The 22,331-nt window shown below is 38.3% G+C and overlaps 2 protein-coding genes across 2 annotated transcripts in view; one reads left to right on the forward strand and one right to left on the reverse strand.

Annotated features, from left to right (window-relative positions):
* The window catches only part of LOC127659000 (cytoplasmic protein NCK2-like), a 576,925-nt gene that overhangs the window by 387,972 nt on the left and 166,622 nt on the right, over positions 1 to 22,331 (reverse strand). The window lies entirely within an intron of this gene.
* The window catches only part of uxs1 (UDP-glucuronate decarboxylase 1), a 138,912-nt gene that overhangs the window by 45,754 nt on the left and 70,827 nt on the right, over positions 1 to 22,331 (forward strand). The window contains exons 4-6 of the mRNA XM_052148600.1: positions 4,114 to 4,157; positions 18,365 to 18,425; positions 18,995 to 19,175. Coding sequence (XP_052004560.1) covers positions 4,114 to 4,157; positions 18,365 to 18,425; positions 18,995 to 19,175 — 286 coding nt within the window. The remainder of the gene's footprint in view (positions 1 to 4,113; positions 4,158 to 18,364; positions 18,426 to 18,994; positions 19,176 to 22,331) is intronic.

Here is a 22,331-nt window from a genome sequence, read left to right on the forward strand (position 1 = left end):
GGAACTCCAACGATTCCTAGGATTTTCGAATTTCTACCGCCGCTTTATCAGGAATATCAGCACTGTCGCCTCGCCTCTCACCGCCATGGTGAAGGGGGGACAAACCAAGCTTCACTGGTCCACCGATGCACTCCGGGCATTCGACCGGTTCAAAGAACGCTTCACTTCAGCCCCCATCCTACATCATCCCAACCCAGACCTCCCGTTCGTGGTGGAGGTGGACGCATCCAGCTCAGGTATTGGTGCCATTCTCTCCCAGCGCCAGGGCAACCCTCTCAAATTGTTCCCCTGCGCGTTCTACTCCAGCAAACTCTCGCCCGCGGAGCAGAACTAGGATGAGGGCAACCGAAAACTCCTGGCAATGAAAGCCGCACTGGAGGAGTGGCGACATTGGCTAGAAGGAGCTCGACATCCCTTCCAAGTCTTCACTGACCACCGCAACTTGGAGTACCTGCGCTCTGCCAAGAGGCTCAACCCTCGACAGGCGCGTTGGGCGCTGTTCTTCAAACGCTTTCACTTTTCCATCTCTTATCTCCCGGGGTCAAAGAACATCAAGGCAGACTCACTTTCCCGCCAACACGATGCCGCGCCCCTGAGCTCCAGTGCTGAACCCATCATCCCGTCCACTTTGATTCTGGCCCCAATCCAATGGGACATCATGGCTGACATCGCCCAGGCCCAGACGATCGATCCATCTCCGCCCGAGTGCCCGCTCAACCGAACATTTGTTCCATCCAATCTCCGTGAAAGGGTAATTCGCTGGGTACACGATGCCACGACCTCCGGGCACCCCGGCATCTTTACCACCATACGCCTTCTTCAAAACCGTATCTGGTGGGACACCTTGCAAGAGGACACCACCGACTTCGTGAACGGGTGTGCCGCCTGCAACGCGGTCAAAACCCCGAAGCAACCACCCGCGGGTCTCCTTCAACCCCTTCCCATACCTCACCGTCCCTGGTCACATATCACCGTGGACTTCATCACCGACCTACCGGTCTCCCGAGGCCACACCACCATCTTGACCATCGTTGACCGCTTCTCTAAGGCATGTCGCCTTATTCCATTGCCCAAGCTCCCCACGGCTCTCGAAACCGCTGAGCTTCTTCTCCACTGGGTGTTCCACTGCTATGGCCTACCTGAGGATATTGTCTCGGACCGCGGGCCCCAGTTCACCTCCAGGGTATGGCGAGCTTTCTTCCGTCTACTGGACGTCAACGTCAGTCTCACCTCGGGTCACCCTCAGTCAAACGGGCAGACGGAACGGCTCAACCAAGAAATCACCAAGTTTCTCCGCACCTACTGCCACCACAACCAGTCTGATTGGAGCCGCTTCCTCCCTTGGGCCGAGTACACGCAGAACTCCCTCTTGAAACCTTCGACCAACCTAACCCCGTTCCAGTGCATCCTGGGGTATCAACCTCCTCTGTTCCCCTGGTCCGGCGAGCCATCGGAGGTCCCGGCGGTCAACGACTGGCTCCATTGCAGCGAAGCGGTATGGGACCAAGCACACGTCCATCTCCGGCGGGCTGTGGATCGAACTAAGAGACAGGCGGATCGTCACCGCCGCCCAGGCCCTGCCTACTCTCCGGGTCAGTGGGTTTGGCTCTCCACCAGGGACCTACGCCTACGTCTCCCCTGCAAAAAGCTCAGCCCAAGGTATGTGGGTCCTTTCAAAATCATTAAACAGATCAACGCTGTGTCATACCGTCTTCAACTGCCCACTAACTACCGCATCTCTCCCACCTTCCATGTCTTACTACTCAAACCCGCCGGTGGCCCGAGGTCGGAGGAGGAGGTAGCGAACCCCGCCCCCCCCTCACCGTGGGCGGCGAAGAGGCATTCCTGGTACGAGCACTGCTGGACTCCAGACGTCAACGGGGTCAGATCCAGTACCTAGTGGATTGGGAGGGGTACGGTCCTGAGGAGAGGTCCTGGGTCGGAACCGAGGACATCCTCGACCCCAAACACATCTCAGAATTCCACAGAGCCTACCCAGAGAAACCGGCCCTCCGCCCTCCGTCGATCAGGTCCTCGCTTCAGGAGCCGCTCACAGGGAGGGGGCTCTGTCACAAACGCCCACGAAGGCGCCTCCTCAATCGGCTCCTTCGAGTTCTAATTACCCACATACCGGGCTTAATTAATCTACAGCTGATCTCCATTCATCTCCCTCTATTTAAGCTACACGCAGTCTCACACTCACTGCGAAGTCTTGTTAGTCCCGACTACTCTATTGAGCATTCTAGTTACTATCCCTGTTGATTATCTGCTTTCCGAGCTTGCTCTCCCTGCTGACTACCATTGATTGCTGCCTACCTACCTGAACTCTTGCCCGCCTCTACGTATTGCCACTTGCTGCCTGCCCTGACATTCTGCCTGCCTCACTATGCTCTCAGCCTGCCTACGAGTGCCCTGCTTCCCCATTGCTTGACCATTGCCTGTTCATATCTGTGAGTTCAATTAATAAACTGCTTATGGATCCCAACTTACCTGAGTCTGTGTTACATAATGAGAGAGATGATGAAGCACTTACAATGGACACGCACCAGTCCATAAATATCTATTTCAAAAGTGTAGCCACAAGTAAATTGCATTATTTGTGTTAACAACATTTTATGTGATAAAATCTTTGTTGTATATGACTTTAGTATGATTTAAAAACACACAAGGTTTACAGGGTTTTCCGGTGTTATGTCATCATGACAAAGTTGTTTTAAAATTGGAAATAACTTTACTCAGACAAAGGTTATTAAAGCTGAAGGATGTAATTCCTGTGACACAAGCAGCACCGTACGTAATTGCAAAAAACTTTGTTTCAAAACAGCTCTTTGAATACACCTACCATCTGCCATTGGTCAAACAACGAGATAGCCCCACCCCCAACTCAAGGCATTGGTTGAGTAATGTTGTTTGGTCGGGTCTAAGTGGTTTGCTCTTAATAAGCAGATACATTTTAGAGGGCCACAGAAAGACAGCGCTTTCATTTTTGGAGAAAATGTACCTATGAATGGCTTACTAATAGTTGTCTCTGCATGTTAAGCTTGGATAGGAGAAATAGTTTTAACAAAGAAAAAGTGACATGCATCAACTTTAAATGATTTTATGACACGTGTAATGTTTAAGTGTGGTGTGTCTATACTTTTGAAATTGTATGTCTTTAATTGTTTATGTACTGGCCCCATTCACTTCCATTGTTCGTGCATTTCTGAAGATGCAATTTTATATTTTTTCCTATTTTTAAATAAATGAGGGACATGTTGAAATTAGTTTTGTGTTAATTTGCATTATGCCACAAATGCTATCGATTGAGCTGAACTTGTATTGAACCTGGCATATTTCTTTTCAGATACATTTTGGGAAGTTTGTTTGTATTTTTTTACTCAGCCAGTGGAAATACTTCCAAATGAAGCCAAAGCAGGATGAATTACTACTGCATGTCACAGACTGACATCCTTTCTTGAATGCTATGAAAATAGAGAAGCAAAGAGATACAAGCAGTGAAACATTCCAGTGCTGCTAAATTAAATATCTGTGCTCTTTGAGTGCTGTTGTCCAATCAAATTAGAGGACTGGAGCTAATGTATGTATAATTCAAGTATACACTGAAAAGGCTTTAGTCAAACCAGAATTCTTCTGTACAGAGTAACCTTTCTGCTCTTTGATTATTTCTGATTTGTTCCTAAATTAAAAAGTGAATAATGATCGAAATATTAATAATCTAATTTAATAGCTATTTCCATTCCCCTGCTAATGCCTTTTTTTTCTTCTTCTTTTTATTTTTTTATTTCACATACATTCTTTTTTGGATTTGGCTTTAAATCTGTGAATTAATTTGAGGGCTGACTCTAACATGGGTAGTTATTGTAATCGCTTCACTCCCCATAAATCTCCCTCTGATCACACTTAGTCTGACTTTGCAAAAAATGAAACTTAAGTCTGATTTCAGTCGAACTAAAGCGATTACATGACATTTTAAAAAGACAATTTTTTGTTGTTGGACTGAAGTCAAACTTTTAAGTGCATGTAAAGGTACAGAGAATCTCATATGTTTGCATAGTCAATCCTGTACACCTGTTTTTTTACAATGTTCTATTTTATAACTCTTCCTAACAGGCAGTGGCACCTCTCAGGGAGAAGATACAGGAGCTTGAGCTTAGGTATGTTTTTATATTACACCCACAACTCTTTGCTTTTTAAAATTGTCTCTAACATTGCTTTTGCTTATTACATAGTTCTCTGGAATACTAAATTCTGATTGGTCACTTGCAGCATTCTGTGGTCAAATATTTTTTTGTTTTATAACCCTTAAGCCAATCTCCTGCACTGTGCTACAGCTACCACTTTCTTCTAACACAATAAAATATAGGTGTAACGAATTGCTCGTTTTCTCGATGCATCGATTAGTAATCCTGCTGATTCATATGCATCGATCTTGAAATATGATTTTTGAATAGAGAATCGTTAGTGTTGGACAATAATTGTGATTCAGCTAAATATTATACAATATTTTAAAATGTATACACTTACCAAGCACTTTATTAGGTACACCTGTACATCTACTTGTTCATGTGATTATCTAATAAGCCAATTGTGTGGCAACAGTGGAACTTCAAATGGGTTCTCGCACATAAGTCATTATCCAAAGCATCCTCGATATTCGGGTCTGATCAAGAACATATCTGGGTAAATGTATGCATTCCCAGTACTCGCGTTCTTGATTATTGGAATTAAAATCAGCAGGGGATGAAGTCTAATGAGTCCACGAGAATGAAAAACATAAGAACGCACAGTGAGAAACAGCCTTGTGTCTGATCTCTCTTCACGATGGCCAATGACTATTACACAAACTTATGCCATCTCGCTCACTTTCTGGTATAATTGTTCAGATGGGAAATTGGAGTGCAGAAAACATATAAGTTTTAAAACTTTTAAAGTTGAATTTATGTTTTCCATCCTTGGAAAAGTCATGCAAATTTATAAAATTAAAAATCATAGAACTTTTATAGTTTATTATGGAATCCTTTTGAAGTTATTCTCAGCTCTAAAAGAGGGTCAGGTCATGAGGAATAAAATGTTCCTTTCTGACAAATAAGAGGTCTTCTATAAAAACATACTGTGAATTTCAGAAAGCAATACAATATTTATTGAAACCAAGCTGCCAAAATGCCTCGTTCTCTACTTCTGTAATATTGTGATGTTATAAAGAGTACTCATTAATTCATGAATGCCTCAACAGCAACAACATCAATGCCTACTTTAAATCATCGCACCCTTGGCCCTGCCTACTGGGGTCATTTCGTACTCAGTGAGAGATAGAGAGAGAGTAGGACAAACAGGCAGTGTGGCCTAATTAATTCCGGATTCTGCCCATCTGCACTATTTTTAATTGTTGATGTATGTAAACACACACTAGTTGGATGTGTTTGACAGTTTTTATGTGTTTCCATCGATGTGCATTTCAGTGCAGGATTATACTGGAATCTGGATGTGTGCATCTTCATTGTGCTTTGGACTATGTATGTGCGTCATGTGGATGTGTCTTCAGTGTTGATTGCATGTTTTGTCGACTCATATCTGAGTGAGTGCTTGTGAACCAGTCATAAAATTATTCAAGCTTTGCTAAGGAATTGTTATTGAAGGATGGGGAAGTTAAAACACTTGGACTGGATCAAAAACATTATTAAACCGTTCCATTCATGAATGTTTCAAAGTGCATGACTGTTTGATAGTTTATGGTGCTGACACACTGTTTACACCAGGCACGTCCATTGACACGACACAATGGCTTGAGGCTTTAAAAGAGGAGCTGCTGCCAAAACCGAGATTTCAGGACCTGAGACAGGGTGGACTAAATTATATATTACAAAATTATGACTGTTTTAATGCAAAAAAAAAAAATAAAAATAATTCTTTAATAACATTATCAATGGCCCTCAGGGAAGATAATGAAACTATATAAAAAAAAATAAAAAAATCATCCCTTTAAACATTTTATCAGCACATTGCACACTTTGTTGTATTACAATTAGCCTGCATGTACATGTTTTAATTTGTTTTCTTTCAATCTACTTTTGGTGCAATAAACCATCTTAAGTAGTTTGTCTATTTTTCTTGCCTTATTCACATTAGAGGAAGTATTTAAAGGTGCAGTATGTAAGATTCAGAAACCCTTGTTATTAATGACACCTGTGGCCGATAAGTGAACTGCAGCCAGCTACCTGTTGCTCGTGCACACACTCCATAGGGACACGAGCGTCGGTCAATAAAATGACGTAACATACAAAGAGACTGAATGTGATTCACGGACATTATGCTGACAGATGGGGTAGCATAATTAAAATTACACAGTTACGATTGTTTTACTACAAACTTTTAGACTGTATATTATATTTGACTCTCCAGTGCTGGAACAAGGCTTAAACAAAGTTTGGATATAGGTCTGACTATGCAAGACTGTAGTTTGAAATAATCAGTTTACTTTGCATGATTGACTGCATTTGTATGATAGCCTATGTCGGCGTTAGCTAGCTAGCCAGCTTTATCAATAGCTGTTTGCTAAATTTGGTGGATGATGACAGTAGCAGTTTATAAAATAGACTGAACATTATGAATATGTTGACAGTTCATTATTGACGTGATTCCATCACAACTGTCATTTTGATATATCGATGTGGTATTGTTTTATAATAATAGATTGTATATATTTACTGTATAACCAAGTTACGTTACACTAATGAATGGAGATTTTTGCATTATCTTGAACATTGTCTAGCATTCATTTCATGCATTGTTGTAGTTTAGCTAAAATTACACAGATCAATCCTTATGGCACTATATTTAGCATGTTTTGCAGTTATGTAAGCTTACCTGTCCAATAAGAAGAAAGCCAATTCAGGGTCAGTTTTGATCCCCAAAACCAAACAACGGTCCCTCCAGGAATCAAATGCCTTGCTGATGTTCACTCTAGTTTACACTCTACCACGATCAGGTTCCCGCTTTGCCAGACTGGATTCAGTAGATAAATGTTTTTTTTTTTTTTTTGGCTTACTCTGAGTTTGTTTAGGAGTATGTGTTGTGCTGGGAGCTGGCCATTTGCTGGAATCCATCTCTAAGTTAATGTTACTTAGTGTTGCAGTTTGCTGATGCTGTTTAATAGCGGAAGCACTGAGGCAAGGCTCGCAGAAATGCGCATAAACATCACATCCTTTGGATTTTCCCAGCAAAAGCGACCTGCTCCCTTCGCATGAAAATCAGTCTACAGGCAGTAGTAGGCAACCTAGGAAGTTCGGGAAGGGCTCGTTTTTTTAAGTTGCGTTACAAGTCGTTCACACATTGGCAATAAAATGACTTAAACTCAAATCAATATTCCATGTCTACCTATTTATTTATATATTTATTAGGGCTGTCAATCGATAAACATTTTTAATCGAATTAATTACATGGTCTCCCGATTAATTAATCGCATATACAAATATTTGCTGAGAAAGCCCCTCATTTAACAATAATTCAATATATAATGATGGAATAATTATACATAGTTATCTTTAAATATTAAATGATATATATATATATATATATATATATATATATATATATATATATATTCAGATAATTAAAATGCATTACATTCTTGTAGCAGAACAGTTCATCATTGATAAAACAATATAAAATTGCCTTTAGAATACAATATATTGTTTACTACCATATTATTGATCATAAGACAATCATTGGCATACAGTTCACAGCAATCCATTTCACAAGTGAATTTGTCAATCAGTTGGAGATTTATTATGAGGGCTTGTTAAGGAACCTGTCAATGAACACCTGCGTCAGACATTTTTATTTTTTATTTTTTTAGAAACAAGACAGGGGTACACATAGTACACAATACTACAGATATATTTAACAGTAATGTCAAGACATTATATTCATTACATAGTGTAATGGTTTTCAATGCTTTGGAGTTGTTGGAGGTACAAAGTATCTCCAAAATACTACTGCGTGGGCACATTCCCCAAAAAGGTGAGGGGCAGGGACACGAGGGAGAGATAACTTACTATTATTGTACTAGGTGAATAAATATTGATTTTATATTAGATGTATTTTTGCAGTGATGATAAATGTTAATGATGGCGCTGTGCACGTCACTCAGTTTGGCATAAGGTCTACGATACAAACTCATTTTAAAGGGGTCATGACATGAGAAACCATATTTGCCTTGATCTTTTGGCATATAAGAGGTCTTTGTATCATTAAAACGTCCTGCAAGTTTAATATTTTAAGACGTCCTCCCCATTCTAAACGAATCATTTATTTAATCAAGCTCAAAATACAGCTCGTTCTGGATTCATGGTTAGAAGTGACGTGACGGTTAGAAGTGACGTACCAGCGTTTGCATATGACCGCCTCCAGCACAAGATAACTACGCTTTAAGCGCAAGACAACTACGCTCATTTCAGTATCGCCGTGCGCCTCACAAGTGTTCAGTCGATGGACAGCGAGCTCTGACAGAGACTACTTGTGCACAGGAAAATTACGATGCCACACAGATGTGCTGTTCCTGGCTGTGGTCAAACAAAACCTCTGAATAAGCTGCCGAAAGATCCAGACGTCAGGGAAAAATGGATGCAGTTTATTTTTTGCGGACGTCCCAGTCACGGCAGTGTTAACTTAAGCGTTTGTTCTGTACATTTTAAGGATGACTGTTTTGAGAACAAATCTCAATATGATGCTGGCTTTGCCAGAAAACTGTTGCTCAAAGATAAGTCCGTGCCGACTATTCTGGGAACAACGACGACGCAAACTGTAAGTAATCTATTTTAAACTTTAAACTACTTTTTAAAGCGCAATTTCATTCATTATGAATAATCACAGTGTTTTTACTTAGTTTACTTGCATATTGTTCTGGCTGGGGGCGTCAATAATTGATACATAGGCACTGACATTAGCCAATCATAACAGTGGGCGTTAACACTTAAGTCTTAAATGGAAAACGCCCCCAAAACAGACTGTTTGAATCAGAGGATGAGAAACAGGGTGGGAAAAGGTCATAAATCACTAGATTTTAAAAGTTTTTCTTAAAAAAAAATATATTAATACTATAATTGCACCTAAGGGAACATAATAATACAATAAAAAAAAACCCACGTCATGACCCCTTTAACAGCACAGACCTACTCAATGTAAATATAATGAAATGAAAATAATCTAATCGTTAAAAAGCACATTTCAAAATAAGCACATCAATTCCATTATTAAAGACTATAAAGATTAAATGCGTTCTTACCGGGTTTAGTGCATCTTGAATTACATTTTTATCATGCATTTATTCATCAGTGAAAACACCCTCTCCACGAACGCGTTGGTGACAGCTCAAAGCCAAAGATATCAGAGCTGTCATGTTTGGGGCACTGAACTGCTTCAGCAGAGCTGTCCGTGAAACTTCGGTGGCATACCTTGCACTCTCCTTTTTTAGGGTCACCTGTAACTGGTTTTAACCATGTATATATTTTCTCCAATTCTTTATTATACGAACAAAGACACTTTTTCTTCTCGGGAGCTCCGGATAGACCCATTTTTCTGTTGGAGTTTTTTTTTTCTAGTGTTTTCCCGCTCTGGCAAGAAAAACACGGCTGCGCTGCGCATGTTCAGTGTTTTCATATTAACGTTTTTTATGATTGATTTTGTAATTAAAGGACGATGAAATAAAATGATGCTGAAATAATAATAAAGATTCAAAATTATACAAACAAAATTGAAATGCGGGACACTGCTTATGACTTGCGCGACTCGGGACAAAGTTTCCAATTTCGGGACTGTCCAAAATACGACCTACGTCAGACATGCTTGTGTCGCGTCTCGTGTGTGTTGCGTCATAAAAATAAAATGTTTAGGTCACTGTGTCAAGTTAAATATAGTTTAATGCTCAGTCATTAAACACATATTGAGATCCCTTAGTTCGCATTTGAACCATTAGTAACGCATATCTGTGTTTTCACTGTATAAACTGTGTGTTGCTCACACAGCTAAAATTTCACTTACTGCCCTCTGGAGTATACAGGTGGTACTACAAGCATGCGATTAGTTATTTTTTGTATAATTAATCGCGCGTTATTAACGCACGATTAACGCGTTATTAACGCTCGACAGCCCTAATATTTATTTATTTTATTGTTAAGTAGCCATGGTATAAGCTGGCTAATATGCAGTCAGCTGACCATTATCCCAAATTGACCACCCATACCCATGATACAAGACCCCTCCACTTCATGTTGGGATTATCACACTGTCAGGGATTATTTTTCAATGATGACTGGCTGACTGGCCTCGTCTCTCTCTTTTTTTTTTGGTCTCCTTTGGCTGGACAGCAAAGACCATATATTTTGTCCTCACATAAAATATTGTATTCAAATATTTTATTTTATTTAGCAGTAGCACTTTAAAATAAAATGTGGATTTTGTGGTGTGAATCCTGAGCAGTGAAATGAACAATATAGATTAAATACATAAATAAACGATTTAAATATATTGTCATTTTCTAATTGGTCTATACATTTTATCTAAAATGTTAATGTTGAAACTTGGTGTCAAACTACCCATCTACCTCTCTGTATTATTTATAGCATGTACAGTCGAATTCTGAAGTTTATATACACTTAGGTTGAAGTCATTAATACAAATGTTTTAACCACCACAGATTTAATGTTAACAAACTATAGTTTTGGCAAGTCGTGTAGGACATCTACTTTGTGCATGACATGAGCAATTTTTCCAACAATTGTTTACAGACAGATTGTTTCAAAATTCCAGTGGGTCAGAAGTTTACATACACTGCGTTAACTGCGCATTTAAGCAGCTTTGAAAATTCCAGAACATTTAGACAATTAGCCAATTTGCTTCTAATAGGAGATGTACTGAATTGAAGTTTTTCCTGTGGATGTATTTTAAGGCCTACCTTCAAACTCTGTGCCTCTTTCCTTGGCATCATGGGAAAATCGAAAGAAATCAGCCAAGACCACTGAAAAAAAAAAAATTGTTAACCTCCATAAGTCTGTTTCATACTTTGGAGAAATTTCCAAATGCCTGAAGGTATCACGTTCATCTGTACAAATGATAGCATTCAAGTATAAACACCATGCAATCATGCAGCCATCATACTCCTCAGGAAGGAGACGTATTCTCTCTCCTAGAGATGAACGTAGTTTGGTGCGAAAAGTGCAAATCAATCCCAGAACATCAAAGGACATGCTGGAGGAAACAGGTAGACAAGAATCTATATCCACTGTATAATGAGTCCTATAGTGAGATAACCTGAAAGGTTGCTCAGCAAGGAAGAAGACACTGCTCCAAAACGGCCATAAAAAGCCAGACTACAGTTTGCAAGGGCACAAAAAAATTTAACTGTTCGGCCATAATGACCAACGTTATGGAGGAAAAAGGGTGAGGATTGCAAGCCAAAGAATACCATCCAATCCATGAAGCATGGGGTGGCAGCATCATGTTGTGGGGGTGCTTTGCTGCTGGAGGGACTGGTGCACTTCACAAAATAGATGGCATCATGAGGAAGGAAAATGATGTGGATCTGTTGAAGCAAGATTTCAAGACGTCAGCCAGGAAGTTAAAGCTTGGTCTCAAATGGGCCTTCCAAATGGACAATGACCCCAAGCATTCCTCCAAAGTTGTGGCAAATGGCTTAAGGACAACTAAGTCAAGGTATTGGAGTGGCCATCACAAAGCCCTGACCTCAATCTGAAATTTGTGGGTAGAACTGAAAAAGTGTGTGCGAGCAAGGAGGCTTGCAAACCTGTCTCAGTTACGTCTCCAGAAATGGGCCGAAATTCCAGCAACTTATTGTGAGAAGACAGGGAATGTTTTCTACGATTAAATGTCAGGAGTTTAAATATTTTTGAAGTATATAAACTTCTGACTTCAACTGTACCAGCATTCATTGAATGTGTCCATTCAATTGTCAAATTGTTACATCTCCTACCTAGAATCCAGTTGACAAACAGTGGTAGTGTGGTAGTATGAAAAATGCCCCTGATAAACAAGTAATCAGCCAAATTGCATCGAAATTACATACACATTGGGCATTTCACAGCCTGAAATGACTAAAACAGAAATGACTCGGTAATATTGCCTCAGAGCACCACAGGTCTTCAAACAGGCAGACAGGGTTCAGCATCTGGAAATGCGTGAGCAGGGCTGGACAGAGTATGAGACAGGGGGCTGAAGCATAGTTAATTGCTAATGTGCCAGGAACTTCAATTGGCCTGTGAAGAACCAACAGGGTCAGAATCACACTACAATCTTTCCTCCGTCCCCAATTACTTTTTGATGAGGTGTAATATCTCCAGCAGATATGGCTGTCTTCTCCTTGCCACATTCCAGCCTGGGATAGAAGAGATTACTTGATGTTCTTTGATTGGCCCAGAGGCCAGACAAGCTCAGCACTGACATAATCTACTTGTAAATAGCCTGTGTTCGAATACTCCTCAAACAGGCTATAGAATCATGGTAGCAAGATGAAAATGAATCTTGTTTCTGCTAGAAGTAAATCTCTTTGGCCAAAATGACAAAACACGGTTTGGTGATTATAATGAAAACTGCTCTTTGATGTGACATTTTGCACCTTCAAACAGGAAACCTCCAGCATAATCAGTGCTTAAAGATATATTCACCCAAAAATATTATTTTTTCTTCTGTGGAGAATGCTAGAATTTTATTTTTTTCTTGAACTGTCCCATCATTGTGCATTGGTCTTAAAAATTATTTGCACTCCTTCTGTATTGACCTTTTTTTCCTGAACGTTCCTGAAGAGTTTCACAAATTATAACAGAAGCCTGTTTTCCAGTCTCCCGTGTTTTTACTTGCATTGCCATAATAATTATGGCAGATAATGTTATGTTTAGCATTGCATTGCTTGCAGGAACCTAATTTTTTGTTAGATAATCTTCAAATTTTAAACCTAACTACTTTATACTTGTGGCTTTGAGATCATTGTATTTCTCGGTTGTCTTGGCACTTTTATTTTTGTTTAGATAATAAAAACATGTTCAGCACAACATTTTTCCATTACTATAAACTTCAGCTTCTCTAACTAACTAAAAAAATAACAACATATTAATTCTGAAACTTGGGAAATAAAGTCCAAAGTGTCATCTTTCAAAAGATACTACAACTGTGTCCATACTCCAAAGAGTCCAGTAAATACAACCATTTAAAGTCAGGTATGTAATTTTCATGGTTTGTGCTCAAAAAGGGGGTGCGTATCAACAGGTTAAACTAAAATTACTTCATGTACAGTGTACACTCAAAGATAAGAAGTGCTTTTAACTCTATTTTATAACAATTTAAAAAATAATTTTTTGTGTCCTTTCAGTTTTCTGTAGTTTGAAGCACGTTGCATACAACTGACTGTTTTGCATCATTGATTCGTTGGGTGTTTTAAGTTAATTTAGAAGAAAACAGGCTGTAAATTGGCTAAAATAAGTGTTTGGGAAACCTCGTTATTTTTGCAATTCAGTTTTTTTTTTTTTTTTTATTTTTATTTATTTATTTTTTTTGACACTAGTGGTGCTAAAATGTATACACATCAGCAAACCTCAAGATTATGGCTAGGCCAGTATCTTGGCTGTGATGGAGTGCATTATAGTATTAATTATAATGATGCGTACAATGTGAAGCGAGCATTTCGGGCGGTGCGATTACTTACAAAGTCAATGCAAAGATGTGGATAGAAGCGAATAGGCAGGAATGAAGCAAATGGCGCAACTCGAACACGCGAAAATCAGTATTGAGATTGTCCGGAAGTCACTGACGTAGTAGCAGAAGAAATCTGGAAAAATGTAAGAAATAATTGTTGTAGCGGTGTGTGGGTTTTGCGCATCTACTTGATTCCAGCTATTGGTTGTACTTTACTATGAACCAATCCTGTCCTTTTCCGGAAGAGAAGGCGGAATACTCGCAGGTTCGCGTTACTTGCGAACGCAAGTTTAAACACATTTACAATCCAGCGGTCAAACTCTGACATTTTCTTCGCATTTTATGTGAATGCACCATAAGTATTAATTCATTGTAAATTAAAATGTCCTTAGACTTGGATTATGATCAGTTTTTGTTGCATATTTATGTGCCATCAGATGTAAATCATTGGGTGTAATGCTACCCACTGGAGTATTCTGAGCTTTTTCTTATGCCTGTGACATTATCTTATTACTCAGCTCAGTCGTTGATTATGCATTTATCTGAACGAAGTAATGGACAAATTGTGATATGTGTTTTTGCTGTGTGACCCTTGCAGTTTGACATTATCTTATTCCTTTTTCCTTGTTGGTTTAATTCTGTAATCATTCTGTCTTGTCTACTCTGATTCTTGAAGGCCTTTTTTGGTAAAGCTGCACAATGGAACTTGGGGCTCTATAGTGATATCTGTGGTTAAACCCTAAAATTGTAAGCAGTTTGTGAAGTTTTTACACAAGTTGTAATTTAGCACTGCTCTTCTGCTGATGAATCTCATGATTTGAGGTTACCTGCTCGGCCTGTGAGAACAGAGATTTTCACCAGCAGAGTCGGTGTTATAATGTGGTATTTTCATGTTAATATTATGTTATTTTATTAAACATTTATAACCCAGATATGAATTACTTTGAGGAGACTGAACAACACTCTTATTGACATATTTTAATATGATAATTCAAGTGTTTTATCCACTACACAATTTTCATTAATTAAAAACTACACATCTATTTAAGAGGTTAATTTCATGTAATAGTTGATATGAGTTTAATTGAAGATACTATTTACTGTATATTACAATATACAGTCTCCGTTGATGATGCAAGTAAACCATAATACTTCAGTAGTAGGTGTATGTACTGCCACTGTAATATAAAAGAGCTAAAAAAGGATAACATTTTGATGAAATGTACATTATTGAAAAAAAAAGTATATGCAAAAATATGCAAAATAACAATTTCAATAATACACGTTTAATAATTTATTTGGAAGTTATAACAGAGATGGTTTAATGTGAAACAAATGAATATACATTTATGAGGATCTACCTTGTACCTATAGTGGCTTTTATATCTGTTCAAATAGTCTATCTGCTAAAAGGGAAAAATGCCAAGTGTCCGCACACAATAGATTTATTGCTCCAAAATTACTTTATTGACTTACACTTGCTTGCAACGTTTTGACCATTAGGTCTTCAACAGGCAAAAAAAAGGTTTTCATTTATCTACTAAAAGGGCAAAAGAAAGTGACAATATCTTGTGCAGTATAGGGTAAAGAAAAAAGAAAAACAGCAGCACACACTTTGGGTGTCGAAACGGCAGCAATGTTATGAAATACTAAGAATGAATGAATATTAGTAAACATGTTACTGTAACTTCACCGGAAATAAACAAAATTTATAAACGCACCGCAATCTGCAAATGCATTGAAAAATACATGATTACTGTTCGATTCATTAAAGCATGACAACCAATATAAGCTTCAATAACCCTACCAGAAAACATATCCAAGCAATATAGCTGATAAACAACTTCACCATTCAGTTAAAAGCAGTTGAAAATCCATTAGGACAGTAATTTCATGCCTCTGCTGAACAGCTGTTGCACTTGCTTCCTGCTTATCTGACACTGACATAGTCAGTCCTTCTTTCTGAGCTTACTGGCGTGACAAACATGCAAGGACGAATGATGTATGCCTGCGATTTTGCACTAAATCCGACCCAACAGCTCTAAATTAAAATCATTATTGCAGGCTTTCTGTAGTGAATCGGGGTAAGGCCAGGACAGGGTTTTTAATGAGTATTATTTTATTTTATTTGTTATGTACACACTCAATTAACTTCTGTTAATTGTAACCAAAATAATCTTACGTATTCCAGCTTTAATTCATGTGCTATTTCTAACAGGCCACTCGATGCACAGTGTAATTTACACTGTGCATCGAGTGGCCTGTTAGAAATAGCACATGAATTAAAGCTGGACTACGTGATCAGCAACACTAGCTACAAACAGGTTCACTGAACAGAGAGAATTAAAACAAAAATTTTTATAATAATTCTTGAAAGACCCAGAAGGGCTGTGGTTATACAGATTTGTCAGATGTAGGAATTAATGCAGTTTGTTTCTTATGAAACATGCCTAACACATCCTCCATAGACTCACTTATACACAACACCAGGCTTTGCTTGTGGAAGGTAGAGTGCAAACAAAGATCATGAGATCAAACCATGATCTCATGATCTTTAAGAAAATATTGTAGGTGTAGGGTTCTTTGGAACGAACAGGGCAATAGAAATACATTTGAAGATGCTATCAGTTTAGGCAAGGAGTCTGGGAGAGTGGGGTTATACCTGTGGGAAGGTGTATCTTTACTTGTGGTTCTTTAACCAATTCTTCTTCTTCTTGAGTTTCTCAGAGACTGAGATTTTTAAAGGGGTCATGACATTCTCTCTTTTTTTTTTTTTTTTAAATAATTTATTTCCTTCCCTGAGGTCCACGTATAATGTCACAAAAGTTTTTTTTATTTGCACCAAAACAGTCATAATTTATTAATTATGATCTTATTCCATCCTGTCTCTGGCCCTCTGTCTGAAAGCTCTGTTTAAAGCTCTCTTGCCCTTTTAGACTTCAATGTAAACAAGCTGTTCTGATTGGCTAACTTCTTGCAGCCCTTCAAATACAGACATATGTGAAACTCAATTGAAAGAAAATGAACAAACTTTACATTATAATTTATAAAACTTCATTTCAGGGTTAACACGCAACATACAGCCTACACATTTCATGTGATTGTATCACTCAAGCACAGCAAGTGTCAAATAGTCATGACATTTGAAACATTTGTGAATGCAACAGTTTCTCATGGGTCTTGTAGTGTATAACTGCCACATCTTTCAGTTCCTTTGCAAAGCTTGAAACATATTGTGACTGGTTCACAAGCACGCCACTCTGATATGAGCCAAAAAACCTACAATCCACGCTGAAATGTTCTGAATATGCAAATGTAATACAGTCCATGGTGATATTGGGTGCTTCAACAGGCCAAAGCAGAGACGCAGGTCTTCACATCTCACATCTTCCGTGTTTGTTTACACACAGAACGGCATGTGTTTCTCCCAGTAAGTGACAGCAGCAGAATGAGATGCGTTTTTAAAAGTTAAAAGAAAATACATCAAAACAATCAAAGACATCCATCTAGTGCATGCTTACAAAAGACCAACAATTAAATATAGAACAGATGGGTGCAAAACAGTCCAGGATGCCTTCAAAACAACAGGAAACAGCGCAGCTGAATGAAACACAATGGAGGCCTCTTATATAGATTTCGAACTTTTAAAAGTGCCGCAAGATGCATGATTGCTGTCAAAGATGTTCATCTAGTGTAGAAAAGCATTTAATTCCGTATAGGCACATGAAGGTGTCCTGTGTAATTCCCCTTTGCTGTAGATTAATCTCCCATGTCAGGCCTTTTCTCCTCTTCACGTGTGACTGACTGACCCGTGGGCCCAAGGGTGCAATGATGAAAATTAGGCATTGGTGTCATGCTGTCATGTTGAGGTCATGCTGTAGGCAGTCATATGCAGATCACAAGTTCCACAAATTCCAAACGGCCCATTTCTGGAGCCTGGTTTAAATAAATGCTACTTTTCTATTAAGAAGAACATTTTCAGTTCTGAAACTTACAGTATGTTTTATAGTACAATCACCACTTATATGTCAAAATATCAAGGAAAATGTGATTTCTCAAGTCATGACCCCTTAATATTGACAAGTGAATTTGTATGTTTTGCAATGAGAGTAAAAATGTGTTTCTCTATTTTTGAGAAACACATTCTCTCAAAATGTCCTGCTTGATGGTATTTCTCAGTCTATTAGTTGAGTTTAGTATATAAATTTGCTATAAGCAATAGTATAACTTTGAAGAACCATGCATAAAATATCCCTATCAGTCCCAATCTCTCTGAAATAGGTTTCCTGAGAAATCACACCCATCTCTGTGATAGCCCTATGTTCTGTAAACGCAAAAGAGAATCAGGGGATCGGCCCATGCTCATCAAAAAAATCTTCCAGTCAGAAATGCACTCTGCCTCTGAATCATTTTGTGTGTCCAAGTTTGGTGACGTTGGTTTGGCAGACATGTCTTATCGGGTGGGGTTTTAGAGAAAGAGTGTGTTTTTGAAGTTAGCAAAACAGCTGAAATCACTTGCAGCACCTTTATTATTAAAATTTTTTTGTGTGTCTTTATGATGTGCAACTGACTTTTAAGTATCTTCATAAAATAGACATACTGTACAGAAGACTAATAGTCAACAAGTTGCTTCACTCTATGGTACTTGTTTATTTTACAGCTTTACTCAGAAGTACCCACCTGTGAAATTCTTGTCTGAGAAGGATCGAAAGAGGATTTTGGTGAGAAGTCAATCTATTTTCTCAACAGCAGTCTTAAAATATAATAGTCCTGCTCTTTCATTAAAACAATGATTGTGACTCATTAATCTATCGTACTGTAGACACATGACATCCTTTGCACATTACTACATTTGTTCATTGGACCAATAGTGAAGAATTATGTAGAAATCCCCATACATCTATAAGGTTACAGTGACAGATTCAAGCATGATTAGTAAGGATTTTGCAGCTGTATGTTATACTGAAATAACTATATAGTTGGAGAGGAAGTCTAACGATTGGCTGCGTCACACACAGATAATTGAGAGTTGAATTATGTTGAATTTAAGTGGGTAACAGCAGGGTGCAGGGAGGCTGCTCAATATCTCTGATTGCTCCCTGCTTTGATTTTAAACCCATGTTGAGATTCAACATCATGTTCAGAGCCCTGGGGAAAACTGAACTCCTTTGGAGACCACTACTTAATTTGAATGTTTTGTAAACTTAAGGAAATAAAAAGTATTTTTTTTGTAATATGTGAAGATGTCACTTGATTTTAAATTAGATTTATGACTGCTTTTCTCTGGTAGATCACCGGTGGGGCAGGATTCGTAGGCTCTCACCTCACTGATAAATTGATGATGGATGGTCATGAGGTGACCGTGGTAGATAATTTCTTCACTGGCCGCAAACGCAATGTAGAACACTGGATTGGTCACGAGAACTTTGAGCTGATCAACCATGATGTGGTAGAGCCTCTCTATATCGAAGGTGAGACACATGATATGCACAACTGTATCTGAAACATCACAATTCATCGCTTAGTAAAACATGGTGAAACACATTAACTTCTGCAAACTTCTGGCAAATATTTCCTGCAAATTTACCACATATTGAAGGGATGGTTCACCCAGAAATAAAAATTGTCTCATTGTTTACTCACTCTCATGCCATCCCAGATGTGTATGACTTCTGCAGAACATGTATTATGATTTGTAGAAGAATATTTCAGCTCTGCTAGAAATTCTTCTCTAGGAAAAATGTGAACCAAAGTGATGTGAATGACGAAAATGACATCTGTAAAATGAAAATTTTCATAATGCACCAAGTTAGAAGGTCCCCTGTATAATTAACAGCATTAACTGAGAGATAATTTTTTTTCAGGAGTACAGTACTGTGCAAAAGATTTAGGCACTTGTGAAAAATGTTGCATAGTGAGGATGTCAAAAATAATGTCATAAATAGTTTTCATTCAAGCTAAATCAATATTTGGTGTGGCAACCTTTGCCTTTAAAACAGTCCCAATTCTCCTAGCTACACCTGGACACAGTTTTTCTTGGTTGTTAGCAGACAGCATGTTGCCAGCTTCAATCTATTTAGGCTGTCTCAATTTTTTTTTGTCTCTTTATGTAATCTCAGACTGACACAATGTTCAGTGCTCTAATTTTACATATATTGTGAACTTAGATGTAAAAAAAAACTTCAGACATAACGTTTTAGCAAGTCTTTTACGTTAATATGTTGTAAAATATTTGGTACTGATGAATTTAGACGGGAACCGTTGCTACATTTAAAAAGGAACCGTTAAAGTGCCCTCATTCTCACACCATTATATGTAAGGGAATTTAGGGTCTTGAAATATGTGAGCTATGAACTAAATTAAACTGTCCTTATATTACATTATTATGTAATGAAATATATAATGGAATTAGTCGTGTTCGACAACCATTATAAATTGGATAAATTACAAATAACTAAATTATTTGTCTGAATAAAGTTCTCCACCATTAATATCGTAATGCAACGTCTCATTGTATACGCTCACAATTTCTACTGTAAGGAATTAGCTTTAATAAGTGAATTATGATTAATTCACTTATTGGAGTAATATTATTCTCATGGCTTATTGAAAATAATATCGCACGTATTTAGGTACAGCTTTGAAGCGAAATCTTTTAGAAACAGGGATGAGATTATTTATCAAAATATACCACAATCACGTCATCTTTGAATACAGACAAACTTTATTACTATTCTAAATATAAATATAATCTAACACATATATACATAAGACAGGTTGGTGAAAAGTGTGACGGAATGTGAAATAAATGATCAGTACAATGAAAATGAACTTTATGGAGTCTGTTGACTATACCTGAAGAACCATTATCCTTCTTTGAGTCTACATCAATTTGCTATCGGATTACCCAAAGAATTTAACTAATACACCAGCACTTTGAGCACAATATTGGAGATGTACTTTCGTGTAGTGGTGTTTCCTTGCATTCTTTGTGTTGCTTGGTTCTCGGCTCTTGGTCGAAAGTTTGTTCCGTCAATGTTTTTGACCTCTGTAAGATCGGATAGTTATTGTCTGTAAGAATGATGAAGTTGGCTTTGAAGCAAGGCCTTCTTTGCACCATGGAGATTAAGAGGGTTCCTCGGGACTTCGAGACCCGAGCTTCCTTGGACCTCACCTGGCATGGATCTGGTTCCAACGAGATCCAGAGAAGACCACGAAGGAAGAGTCAGGGTGAAGTCTGAGCAGTCAGACGAGCAGAAGAAGAGTCCAGAGAGGAAGAGAGAGTGTTCTTTCTGTTTGGAAACATTTGAACTGAAATTGGCCGCATCCCCAAGGGTGTCCTGTGCCAATCTGAAATGACTTTTCTGAGTCACATGGTCAACTGGGCTGTCTATTCCAACAGTTGATTTTATGGTCCTTTGTTTCAGATTCTTTTACAAAATTCCAGCTCAAAATAGTGCATATTTAATCATTAACTTTATATCTTGCAAATGGTACAAGATGCTTCATCAGCTTTCTCTGCATACACAAGCAAACATTTACATACTAAACGTTTGTACCAACATTACTAAACATGACATTCTTTCATGGATATTATAAGTGTAGTTAACAAAACCTGACAATCCCTGGTTACAAATCATACTGGTTAATTCCTTGGTTATACAACATGGATAAAACATTACACACATTTTAAAGAGGTACATCAGGCTATAATCATTAATTTTTCAGTTATATAAGTTACCACAGTTCAAAGCAATTGTCAGAAATACCTAGCAATCCTAGGTCTAGGTGCATTCTGTACATTTTAGAAGGCCAAATCAATAAAGTACTGTGACTTTGTGTAAAATGTTCCTGGATTAAGATGAAATGTGTTAGTATTCGAGTCGTGAAAATATGATGGTCTTTTGGAAACCTTTCAAAGAGAAGTCTGCTTTAACTCTGTGTGGAAGTTCAGAAGGTCATGCTGAGGGGCCTTTCTGACCAATGCTTTGAATTATGGTGTTTCGAATGTCTTGACCATTTTATTGTCCAAAGACAATCCTTCAGTAGGATTGTTGATGCTTGGTCCATTCATTTATGATGTTGAAGAATTCAGGATTAAAAGGTTGGGTTTTTCCTAGATTCATATCATGTAGTTTCAATTCTTCTGCATGTATAACACTACAGTTGTCAAGGTGTTTGTAGGCCACAGGGAATGCACACAGATAGCATAACAACCCAGTTCACGTTTAATTAATACATTGTCTATCAGCAGGCAGTTTGTATCTAGTCTCAGCCTCTGATAGCACACCCACAAACTGTTTGTACATTTTGTGCACTGTAATGGCAATTACTAGTGAAATCCACCAGTTCCAATTTGACTTTCTTGCCACCTCTGGGAATGGAAGCACAGGGATTTTTCTCAGTCTGACAAAATTTACCTGACTGCCACAGTTAACTAGTTGGGAGAAATAATTGTGAGATTTACGGGATGTGAATTTCATGGAAATGAATCCACAGTCAGGGAAAACCTGGGAATAACAGGGAATTTTAAAATTGTTATTTCCAGGCAGTGTTGTTATAGTTTTGGATTTTTAATTCAGTTTTTATTTCTATTTTATATTCAAAAAGATTTCACATTTTAGTTT

The sequence above is a fragment of the Xyrauchen texanus genome, chromosome 18 (assembly GCF_025860055.1).
Source record: "Xyrauchen texanus isolate HMW12.3.18 chromosome 18, RBS_HiC_50CHRs, whole genome shotgun sequence".
NCBI classification, from domain to species: Eukaryota; Metazoa; Chordata; class Actinopteri; order Cypriniformes; family Catostomidae; genus Xyrauchen; species Xyrauchen texanus.